This window comes from Pempheris klunzingeri, chromosome 4 (genome assembly GCF_042242105.1).
Source record: "Pempheris klunzingeri isolate RE-2024b chromosome 4, fPemKlu1.hap1, whole genome shotgun sequence".
NCBI classification, from domain to species: Eukaryota; Metazoa; Chordata; class Actinopteri; order Acropomatiformes; family Pempheridae; genus Pempheris; species Pempheris klunzingeri.
The window spans coordinates 5,346,877-5,359,900 of NC_092015.1; the positions used below are offsets into that span (position 1 = coordinate 5,346,877).

General features: G+C 42.5%; 1 protein-coding gene across 2 annotated transcripts in view; it reads right to left on the reverse strand.

Annotated features, from left to right (window-relative positions):
* nectin1b (nectin cell adhesion molecule 1b) overlaps positions 1-7,417 on the reverse strand; it is a 138,903-nt gene extending 131,486 nt beyond the window's left edge. For both annotated transcript variants that reach the window (XM_070829840.1, XM_070829841.1), the window contains exon 1: positions 6,549-7,417. In XM_070829840.1, coding sequence (XP_070685941.1) covers positions 6,549-6,600 — 52 coding nt within the window. In that variant the 5' untranslated portion in view covers positions 6,601-7,417. The remainder of the gene's footprint in view (positions 1-6,548) is intronic.
* Positions 7,418-13,024: the final 5,607 nt, after the last annotated feature.

Genomic DNA, 13,024 nt, shown 5'->3' on the forward strand with positions numbered 1-13,024 from the left:
TCATTCAAATGTGTTCTGCAAGCTAATATGCCATTTCAGCTTCACCCCTGGAGGGTATTTATCGGTGGATGGCATGTGCAGTGGGTGAGCTGGAAGGCTTGTAATGGGATTGGCAGATATGGTTTTTTTTAAGGCGGTGCGGATGTTTTCAGTTGGAAGTTGGCGACAGTCTGTGCAAATATTCAGTGTCTTATAAGTTGACCTGATTGACGTCACACATTTGAAAAATGTCAGAGTTTTCATCAGAATTTGCTCTTCAAAAAAACTTCATAAACACAAAATCTCCAAACCATGAATAAAATAGCTTATTCAAAAACTTCAGGCAGGAAGACGGAAACATTATTGACTAACTGATACTACTTTGAAAAGTGACCTCATGAAATAGTGGCACAGAATAATATTAGAACGACACTGAGGGAGAAACCTCTGTCTATATTTAATTTAGGGCCTCCACTGGCCCAATACATCTGCCAACTGATACATTGGTCTGACCCAGGACAGTAACAGGAAGAGCTGCAGGCCAGCTCTTGTCAGACTGCGTAAGTCAGCACAAAAATCTACTGAGTAAAACAGCAGAAGACCCAGCAACAACATCAACTAGTCCATCAAGTTCTAAAGTGATTCCCAGTCCACCTCAACTAGTTCACAAAGTAGAGCCGCGAGTGAACTACAGACAGAAGTGTTTGACTTAGGGGGTGGATCAAAACGAGCACACAGCCAGTGCAACAAAACCTCGGAGCTAATCAAGTCAATCAGGTGGCAGAAAATGCACTGTATTTTTTCTATGACATCGTCACCGAGGTTTTTCTGTATCACCGGTACCAAGTCAGCTACCATGACACCTTCCAGGACCCAATTTCCTCTATATGCCTAGACTCAGCAGGTTGTTCACTGACTGGTTATCGGTACTTCTTTGCTCCTTAATGAAGGTATATCAGCCAAGCTGCTTGTTGGAGAACAACTTGTTCAGGTGGTCACATGGGGGGTGTTTGTAGCTGCACTGATTGCATTTATTTTCAAGGTATACAGCCTTAGTGACAACACCAGGAACTATCCACTCTCTCATTCCCAGATCCGCCTGTGACTAAATGCCCCATTTGTAAACACTAGGACACAGACGCTAAGAGCACAGAATGGTATTCCCATATGGTTTCTTTTTTTAAACAGGCGAAGCAGAAGATACAAGATGACTGCATAAAAAAAACTGAAAATGATGCATTAAAAGGCTGTATTCCCTTCACACAGCAGCTCGGAAAAACTCAGAAATGGATGCAGTTCCTGTAAAAGAAATTAATATGATTCGAATGAACGAATACAGGTAGTAACTATAGTAACGGAGCAATCCAGCAGAAATAGTGCAAAGAAAAACTACAAGCTATTGGCAAGCCAAGACGGTGTCACATAAAAACAGTGCAGACTGTCAGAATCCCTCCAACATGTGAAACTGTTTACTTTTTCTTCAGAGAAGATTTACATCAACTCAGGAACCATAATAAGCCTATCCTCAGATGCTGGAGCTGCTATCTGATAAATGGCAAGGAAAATATGGAACAAGTGTAGTCAGTCAATGCCATTCTTAGTCTCAAGAGCAGAACAGGAATTTAACCATTTAATCCCTTGACAAGGTTCGGCTAAATAGAAAGAAAAAGACTCGACAGATTAATGCCAAATCAGAAAAGCTCAGGGCGAGATTTGATCCCCTTTATTGATTTCCTTTTCCCTTACTTTGCTGAGTCTGCAATTTGGGTTGAAACAGGGAAGAATTTCAAGGATTTAAAGCATAAAATTGCAGCTGTAGCTTGCTGATAAACTGTGTTTTCCATCTTGATCCAACATGGTGCCTGACGGGTGTAAAGAAAGTAAAAGAGCAGAAGAGGAACCCAACAGACACACTGTACGCCAAAATAACAACCAAATGAAAACAGTGCATATGATACTGAACTGCATGTTCCGACAAAACAAGCTATCTGGTAACCTTAGACAGCCTGTGTCTGGGACAAACATTACTTGTGATATTTGACTAAACTTCCCCTAAAATAGCTTCATTCAGTGACGGGGAATCAGATCCAAACTATTTTATCATCACAGAGACAAGCAGGAGTGCTGTGAGCTCTTCACTTGGAGCCTTGAGTCATTCATTTATTCCTTACTGTGACTAAAATCCTGCATATAAACCACAGACTCCAAACAATCGGAGAGGTGAACTTAATTTATCATTTATCCAGACTTTAATACGATTTGTGCAGTCTTCTGCACGCAGAGAACACTCCATTTTGTCATAACCTTTCCATTATTTAGGTTCAGTGCTTATTGTCATGTTTTATTCATCTATTTTGTGATATGCAGCCTTTATGCAGAGACTACAGGGCTGGAAATGTGCATCATGAACTTACAAACAAAAACTGAGAACAAAAATACTTTGCTGATTCAAATATTGTGCTATAGTCTTGCATAGCCAGACCCGTCTCCACAGGAAAGGGTCTGGCTGGGTGCCCTAAAGGTGAAGCGGGCCTATTCTTTATCTCTGGAGGAGCTCACTGGGCTCGTTAAAACCATGAGTGGAAACGAAAGTACCGGTACAGTGGTCATGTTAGTTGGTCTGCATCATTATCACTCCGAAGAACAAATGTGGTGCACGGAGTAGGTGGAGTCTGCACACCATATCACAGTTATCTCAGCCGGCAGACACTTCCGGATCGATCCGTGAATTTCAGGGACTAGCACGATATTTACATCTCCATGACCACATGGCCCATAAAAACATAAGCTGGTCAAGGCAGACTGATAGGACAGAGAACTGATGAATGTCATTCAGGCTTCCATGAAATCAGTGTCAGTGGGGCATGCCGCTGCCCGAGTTTAAAGATGTGCCAAATCAACTGTGACTGATGATGGGCGTGTCAGTGTGTAGGTTGCTAGCTCTGAGGTTGTTGGCGCTCATGTAGCAAAAGGGATTTTGAAAGCAGTAACACACAGATAGCAGAAGGGGAGGAGAAGTCTGACCAATACAGCCAGCCAGTGGCACGATTATACTAACTTCCTGGGAATCAGACTAATTTTTCAACAAAAAAAAAAAAAAAAAAAAAAACACTTTGTTTGAGAGCAGCTCCTGAAATTAATGAAGGGCCACTCCATTTCCAGAATCATAGCAGGCAGAAAAAAAGAAACTTTGCTTTAAAGAGACATTTCACGCAGTGTTTTGAGAAGGATTTGCTAAAAAGCTGACAGCAGAACCACAATGAGCTAAATGCTCAAAGAGATGAAGTTTGAGTGGCCAAGTGCCTCCATTAGTTCCTATGGTAAAAGCGAAGCTTAATCTCCTGTCAGCTCCCCTCAAGCTAGTCTCCCAGGACTCGGAGCTCTCTCTCTCCCATCCATCACCTCAGCAGGGACCAAAGAGAGACTCCCCAAAGGAGTGAAGATCAGAGCAATTTGCATTCACACTCAAACTATCAAGACTCAACAACCCCATGGTGGCTCTCTCCATTTCACTGTATCACAACTGTCATCCAAATGAAATGCAAAATGCCACAGACAAGGAATCACACTTTTCTTTGAGAGGGGAAAATTAGCAAAGTCAAAATGTTAATTAGAATGTTCCAAAGGGGCAGCAGTGTTCACTTCATGATCCACTGAGGGAACATTTTCCAGCCTGTGTCAGTGCTCAAACATCAAGCATCTACTTCAACACTATTTATGAACCTGCCTGCAATTGTCCTCAGACCCCCCTACGGTTCCATCAATCAACTAATCCAACTGAAGTACGTGACATTTCATATGCAAAGGTAGATTTCATAGATTTCACTGTGCCTAAAGATGAGTCTGAACACAAGCACACAGTGCAGCAGCACAGCATGTGACCGGTGTCATAAGTCAAAATGAACTGTTGTGTGTCGGGCTTCTGTGACAAGCTCGTGCATGGAAATCAGGCAGTTAGTTGCACAATTAACCCTACAGAGTCGAAACAATGACGCTGTCCATCAAAACTCAACATGAATCCTCACCCGGGATTCACATCTCTCACAGGATGTCACATGAAGGATCAAAAAGAAAATAAAGATAGTTAAAGGGCAGTGGCACACAAAACTAATGCAGCTGTGCTGCGATATTAGTAGAAAAGCGTACTAAACAAAACTCCAAGGAGTGACTGAATGAAATGACTGACAGAAGTGAACAACAGGGGTCTACAGCTGAATGATTTTAGCGAGCGCGCTGCCAAGTTATTAGAAAGATTATAATTCACAGCTACACAATTTCCCTTCCTGAATAATAGCACATTCAAAGTTGATGCTCGTCCACCATTCAGCATTCATTTCCCAAATGTTTAATCCAACTAAGATGAGGAATTAGAGCTGGAAAATCTCCTTATCCCACCGCTGAGAGTGATATCTATACGGGCTTGTACAGCACCAGGACCCGAGGATGGAGCCAAGCCATAAACAACCACCTGGAAGCGAACTCAATTCACACTCAATTAAATATCAGTCTGTAATACTGCAGAGACCAAGAGCTAATATAAGAAAGCAGGAGTAGGGCTGCTGTTATTATTCACAGATCCATTATTCTCAATGTTCCTTTTTGATAATCTATTTGGCAAGCAGCTCGAAATATTTTCTGTTTATGAATTTGGGGCTCTTGTGTTTTCTACAAATGGTTATTACAATGACAAGCACAAATGGCTTCCCCCTTTGGGCAGCTGCAACAGGGTTTGCTGCTACTTGCATTTGTTGAGACCATTTCCCCACTTGTTTGTGCTTGGATAATGAAGGAAGAGTCTGGAACATGCTGTACATCAATTAGGCCATCAAAGACGGTGGGCATTTATGGCAGCGCCCTTTAACCTCAGGGTGAAAGACCAAATTCTTGTTTTTGCATGTCAAAAGGAACGGTTCCAAACAACTGCTGAAATGAAACATTTCCAAGCCCTGCCTTTCATGGACATGTCTGAAGGCATGAATTATGCAGTCACTTTGGTTTTAAATACAGCAGTAAAAACAAAGTACCTTCATACGATGTCTAATTACACTTAGAAAACACCTCCTGCTTTACTCAAATGAGACATTTCCAGGACGCTTTAAGTGCAGTTTTTAAGACATTTTCCACTCCCTTGATTGAACAGCTTCAAAAGATTTCCACCGTGAATCCCAAGGGAACCAGTTAATCCTGATCTTCTCCACAAGCAAAGGGATCATCTCAATGTAAATCAGACAGGGCTTTTGATCAAAGTATTCAATCAGTCTTAAACACATGACGCCATAAGGAGCCTCACTGCGAACAAGGTCAGCATCTTGGTTGTTCTCAAGCTCGAGGGAGGTGGAAAAAAAAAAAAAAAAAACACAGCCCAGACAAAATATTCTCCTAGAAAATGCTTGTTAGGGCACATTGGCCTAAAAAATGATCACTGAAGCAAGTTCACAAAAATATCACATTACGTAAACATTTACATGCTGCTGCCTGTCAGAGAAAATGAGTGCTGCTCAAAACATGATCTGACGTTTCTTGACCACACTTGACCCTCTTCCACTCCTTTCTTAAAATAGGGGCGCCAGACAGAATTTACTCGTCCAAGATGTAAACAAAGCAGTAAACTTTCAGCTAAGCCTCAAAACCCCCGCTGCACAACGGGTGACGATCACACAAAGGGGCGTATTTACACTGCGTTTTGTTGTTGCCTTGTTTTGTTTCCCAATTAGGAGGATGTCAATATGACCAGAATAATGATGCTCCTTTCGATACGGGTCAGACCCACTTATTATGCATGTGTTTAAATAATTAGGCCCACTTTGGGGAGCTTTAATGTCAGAATGATCAATGTCAAATTATCACTCCATTTATCAACTACTAGTGCTTCCCTTAACACATCATCCTGCACTCAAAACACACACACACACACACACACACGCTGTCTTATCTCTCTCGGCCTCCTAAAACCTATTATGTATTCAGGACAGTTTCTCATGAGTGTGACTGCAGCCAAAGACAAATGTCAACATATCCCAGGTCACTCCTCCTCAGAAAATATCATGATTGAATGTGAAAACAGCAAAGGCCTGTGGACTCCATTCACAGTTTGAAATGGACATAATGGCTCCTTGAATCCTAATTTTTGTTTTTACAGTATGCAACTAACAGATCTGACCTGTGGGGGGGGGGGCAGGCCACAGGTTTCAATTATCATTCAGGAGCACTCTGAGTTGCCATCATAATGAGATATCAGAAAACTTGGGAGGCTGCTGGCCCCACACGGTTCGCACACATCGCCATCTGCCTGCTGCCCGGGTATTTTGCAGCCATATAAGTATTCTGCAGCCGTTTTGTGAGGGTTTGGTTCTAAGAACTGCAAACAGTTTTCTCTCTCGCATATGCACATTTGGTTGCAACACGCAAACCAGGCAATCACATCGACCCACCCATTCATGCATTCATCAAGTCAATGTTATTGCTAAAACATCACACACACACACACACACACACACACACACACACAGGAGGTGGTGATAAAATAAGGCAGATACGTCTCCCTGCTGAAGTCTGTTTCTGCAGCTTACCTTGGACGTGCAGCGCCAGCAGGAGTATCCACATCCCCACGCACATCGCCATGGCACCTCAACTATCCGGATCTTCTCTGATAACCTGAGAGTGGATGAATAGGGCTCACTCGAGACGACAAAGACCACGCATGTAACTTCTGCAAATCCCACTTCGGCTCCCAACTAGTCTGTCTCCCTCACTGAGCAGTAGGAGACTTTCACACGCGCAAAACTAGAGGATCGGCGGTGCGCTTCTCCGTACCAAAGCATCAATTTCACGTCTGCGGCGATCCCCTGGCTGGCGGAGAGTTTGCACTAAGTAGAGCCTGGCCCGGTCCCCAAAATGAGATCCAAGCGGCTGCAGATTTGCCGTTCAGGTGATGGAGTCTTTTAGGGAACAGCAGGTGAGAAAGGAGAGTTGGTTTCTTATCAAATCGGCTCTTCTAGTTTAACCATCTAGCCTTTGTTGCTCCATCCACCGCTGCGGCTGCAGAACTCTCTCTCTCTCTCTCTCTCTCTCTCTCTCTCCCCCCCCTTCCAGGATTGTGGATCAGAGGTAAAGTGGGCGGGAGGTCCTCGATCGATGCTGCGCTGGGAAGTTTCCAACACTTGGAGAGTTCCTCTGGAGAAATGTCGCCTTGTTCTTCCGTCTGCGGGATTGACAAAGCGCCTCACAGATAATCTGCTGGCACCGTTCCTGTTTTAGTTCCTTAAGTTCCCCGTGTGTCCCCCCGTCTGCAGCCGCGGCCGGCCGGAGAGATCAGCACACCAGGCTGGGGAAGTTGTTGCAACTCTGGGAATGGAGGGATGCGGCCCCCTTTTTCTCCTTCTTTTCTGGATGAAACACAGTGTAGCTTTACCCCCTCTATGCGCACCGCCCCGCTGATCTGCCGCCACAGTGTGCTGCTGACTATCGCCGACGCTTTGGGAGAGATCGGGATCGGGTGACGTTTGTGCAAGGGAGGAGCCTGGATCGTCCTGCAAAAAGCAAAAGCGTCGCCTGGATTAAACCACAGCAGCCCCGGCAGCCCCCCCAAGAGGAGGTGGCCTAAACTTTTCGCGCACGTGTAGGTGCTTCAAAATGAGTCGTTCGGAGCGGAAGGCGGTGAAAAGAAACAAATGTTTGAGGAGGAGAGGGATAGATCCGTCGAAGAGAAAGGGTGGGGATGTGGGGAGAGGACGAGAACACAGCGTGTGCAGTCATGCTGAAGTGAAAGAATGCATTGCGAAATCCACCAAAACCAATTGAGACTGAAGCAACATGAGAATGAGAATCTAGGCTACATTTTTATTGTATTATATCAATTATATCCATTTTCTCCCTAATAGGAATGCTCACACTAAAATTAAATAAACCAAATCACATAATAATTAAATTAAACTAATCTCATTAATGTGTAATGCCAACTAAACATCTCGATGATTACATATCTTCAAATTGAGACTGTAGGATGTTTCATAGGCAGCAAGGGCACCATCAGGGATCCCCTAATTGACCCCTGCAGCACCCCAAATCTCCATATCAGTCTGACAAATGAGTCAGGGTGGGGCAGTGCTAAGATCTAGGGACAGTCATCGACAGTGAGGTAATATTTTGTTAATTAAAAACATCGGGGTGACACTTGTGGTGATCTTACAGGGGATTAATGGCATTTACTGATGTAACTGAGATGTTTTCCTCATATCTTCAGCTATTTAAGAGTGTGTGTGTGTGGGGGAAGGGGTGTGAAGGATCTATTTTACCTCGTGAGCCAGCTGCATGAGCTGACCACCCTTTTCCTTCCTTTTCCTTCCTTCCTCACTCACTCCGCAGGCCGGTTCATCCTTTTCCCCAGAAGCCACCAAACAGGATCAGGCCTGTGAAGGTACTGCCTGTAAATGAAGGGAAGATGAATGTGATAACACTTCCCTCTTGTGGACAGTAGTTTGTCAGATAATTACAAAAGACCAGGACCAGCATGCTTAATATTCCACTGTCGATTGTGTTGTTTGGAGTCTGCAGGTTTGCATGTGGTCAAAAACCTTTGTCTCTGGCTATGATTTACTATCAGCATCACAGAATTATCTGCTGAACAGCAAGAGGAATTACCTGGCATGACAAAACAGCGCCAGGCCAATTGGTTATTGGGGTCAGTGTAGTGTTTGGGACACGGCAACATAAATCATACTGGATAAAGTTGGAAAATCACATGCAGCATGCACCATCCTGCCTCAGTGAAGGATGTGCACTTAATAAACATGCCTACAATCCTGTTAAATGCAGTAAAACCACACTGGTGCATTCGTAGAGGGAGCATATAGATAAACTCAAGACTTACCGCTTTGTTTTGTCAGATGTAAAAGAAACACAAAAGGGCTGCTGCTTGAAATTCTGTGCGCTCAACCCACGGTAATGGTTTTACCAAAAGAAATCATGTCGACTGAATGTACTATGTAGTTTGCAGCTGAAACATATTACTGGTTATTGACTGTCTGTTGGCTACCACGCAAGATAGTAGGAGTATTTCCAGAGCTATGAATAAAATATACTGTATGAATTAACAATATCAATTTTACACTACATTTTCCCATTTGGAGGATAATCACTTTACTTCATAAACCTTGAAAGGTCAATGCAGCAGCAGCCTGGGGGTATTAAGGGATGGGTAGTGGTCTAAATTTGATGGACTTGGAAAACTTGGACAACAGGAAGGGAACAGAAAATCCTCTCCCTCAAGGACAATTTCCTTAAATGTGCCCTTTAGCAAGGCACATACCTGGCTGCGCTCACTCACTGTCGAAACCCTGACAAAAAGCTTCTGTGCTCGGACAAACTTGCCGATAATACAGATACAGATACAGATAATGGCTAAAAATCTCCGGGTTTGCCTTTTGCCTTTGGTGCATTAGCTCCGATGCCCCCTCATCGAGCGCCAAAGGTTGTGATTGATTTAAAGGCGAGCTGATGAAATTTGATACACTCATTCTGAACTACAGCTTGTGACAGAGCTCAGGGCGAGGCCTGAGCCGCTGTGGAGATTTGGAGATGCATGAGAAAAAGCAGCGATGGCTAAATTGATGGCTAAATAAAGTAGCATATATGGGTTTTCTGATTAATACATCAATGTCAAATAAACCATGATGATGCATTTCACTGCAGAGAGAAAGTAATTGATATATTGCTGATAATACTCTTGCTAATGTATTAAATATGTGGAGGCAGTGATACACTATCAGCTAATTGGCTTTCCAGCAGTGCAAATTATTAGAATTTCAGTTTCCACAGCACATGCAGAAGACTAAAGATTAGCACGTGTATCATCAGACGTTTTCCTTGGAATGATCTAATTTGGTGACTTTGTGGTCTTATTTCATTATTTTTGATTTGTTCTTGTTTTGAAAAATTATGTGAGGCTTCTTGTTCACAATTAAGGAGAAAAACTGAAAGAAAATAAAACCCAATAGGCACATCTGTTTTAAACAAACGCCATGCTGAAAAACACCCCAAATCATTCTGTGAAACTGCGAAACAGGGTGTGAGCCTAATCTGCTTCGGTCCTAAATTCTGTCACCACCTCAGTCAGTGATGTAAGCATTGATTTATAAAACACACCATCTGTCATATTGGTGACCTCATGTAAGCTGTCACAAACTTGCGATTGTGAGCACAAAAATGATGGCAGAACTTTGGCAAAGTGCTGATGAGTGAAATAGAGTCCAGGTTTTCAGCAGTCCAGAATAGCATGAAATCTGCATTGGGCCTGACCCAAGTCTGCCTCCCTGGAGAGCAAACAACTCTTTTGATCCAAAACGGTTAGATTCCCTGGCCTGAAAAAACAGTGATAGAGAAGTGATAGAAGAAGAAACAGCCCTCTGTATTTGCTCTTAACAAAGATCTACAATGTTAAAGCATGTTCAGTGCTGATCTCTTATGAAAATCTCAAAACACGATCCTGAGGCAGAGAGCAGACTTCATCCTGAACACAACACCGCTGCAACACTGCGGTTAACTGACCCCCCCCAGCATTTAATACAGTACAATTATACTGCTGGGAACAAATGACTGACCACGTATTGACTGGATACAGTGGATAGTAATTGTCTCACCCAACAGACTGTGGCTGATAATGTCTTTAATCCTACAGTCTCTATACAGATGGCTGTAGCAGCAAATACTTGACTCACCGAATGATTCATTTTGTGTGGCTCACTCCTCCAGCGGTTGATAGACGGGGACGCAGATCATCATAGATCATTTGTAGACATAAGTCCTGTAACAAGTGTAATAGCCAGCAGCTCCTGACCAGACTGGACCAATGCAGAGGTTTTGCCATCCTTACAGCATGTGGAGCTAAAATACAAAAAAGAATGCTAAGATAACTGTGTGTCAATCTTAAAGTAGTAGACATATGATGGGCATACCGTACAGACTTTGGTGACGTGCTCATGCTTCCAAAAACCCACACACAAACACAGTACAGAAGAAAAAAATCCAACACTGCACCGTCTGAGGCAGCTAATCTCCTTCAGACTGAACAGAAAGGTCTTATCAGCATTTACAGTGTTTTCTTATTGACAGTGTATTATCTTTTTCTTCAAATATCTATCAAAGGGACAGAATTAGGCTCTCTGGCATCAGGAGCACGCGCTCCAAAAATCACTGGAAAGAGAAAAGAGGAAGTCTTAGAAAGTTCAACTCTCAGTAGGTTGTAAGAAAGCATTACAAACATGAAAGAGCGTTAGATGATAAGTCCTTCGTGCTCCTCTCACCTGAGTGTTGGACAAATTGAAAGGAAAACGCCTCTATAGCCAAATGAAAATTTAAATAAGATGGTTTATGAGATTTCTAACAGTGACAATGTTAAGGTATTTTAAATATACATGAATGCATTTGACACCTGACTTCTGCCCACGTTCTGCACTTTAAGTGGACAAATATGCAAATGGACATCTGGACTCTGCTGTCATGTGAAACGTACAATATATTCAATGTGTTATGTTTAGTTTTGCTGTCATGGCTAATGAAGTCCCCTGAACTGTCTTATATAGGATAAACACTGATGCAATAAAGTGAAATGAATTGAAGTAAATTCAACATTTGTTTGTTTGCCTGGTTTAAGACAGACCAGTAAAACAAACAAACACGCTTTAGCCTGAGCTGATCATTTCACTCTATGTAGTTCTTTAACAAAAGTTATTACTTTCAGCATTTCATAGTTATGACAGCAAAGAGAAGGATGTAATGATCCAAATAGGTGCTTGATAATGAGGGGAAAAATGACAATGCTAGATATTTTTTCATGAAAATGGGAACAGATTTTGTAATAAAAAGAAAATATCTCCTAATCATAACAGGATACCTTGTTACTGTTCTTTGTCAAGCCAAAACTAATATGCTTCCACAGGTCAGGGCTATTATGTGTGTGTTTTTCTATTTAAAACACACAAAAATGATGGCTGACCAAAGAAATACACACCTTCTGTAGCCCACAGAATCCAAATAGTGAGTGCGGGTTTATGAACCCTGATGTGTTTCTTCAATTACAAGGAAAGATGATGTGCTTGTGCATGTTGGTGTATGTGAGTAGCCAATGTGTGTCTGTGAGAGTGAGAGAAAGACTTTGGATAATTCTTTCCTTCGGGGACCGTTTAGGAAAAAAAAAAACACAGTTTTCCAACTTTAAGGGGAAATCAATCTCTAACAAAGCAGCTAAAGTCACATCGTGTTACTCACCTACAACAGTAGATGTGTAAGCTAGGTAGCTGACAATTGAGTGAAAAACAACTCACAGTATATTGCATTGGCATAAAGTTATCTGCAGGGATACAATTGACCTCTGGTCAGCTAGCAAGCTGCCACTAATGAGTGAGCATCGGCCTTAGCTTATGTGCTAATAAACAAAGAAAGAGCTATTGTGGCAGAAAGCTGAGTGGACAGACGAGAGGCTTTCCATTGACTCAACAACAATATATCTTGAGAGGCCATCACATACGCAAAATAAAGTGGGGATTAAAATGATTATTTTCTAATTGAGTTTCTCATTAAGAATTTCTCTTAGGTATCTAAAACCTAATTAGTACTTACTTAAAAATGTGTATTCAACTGATGCCCATCAGAATCAGTCCATTTCTCAACTACCAAGTCAGCCAATAACTTTTTAGATTTCTTCTTTTTTTTTTTACATCTCCCCATATTTAAAGCTATAGCAATCCATTCACTCTTGATTTTGTGGCTCTCGGCTCAAGCTGAGACTGTGCAGAAGTGTCGTGATTGCATTATCTTTGCAAACTGTGGATCCAACAGCTACATCTCAGCACAGAGACACTTTTGCAGTGGCAGCAGGATAAAATCTCTGCTCTGACTATAATGAGATGGATCACATGCATGGCAGCACTTGCTAAGTTACATGGTTTTAACTATCTATCAACGGGCTCATTTTCAAGCCACTTCAGCCCCTCCTATAGCCAGCATGACTGTCTCCACTTTGACTGGCTGCCTTGTTAAAATGTGGATG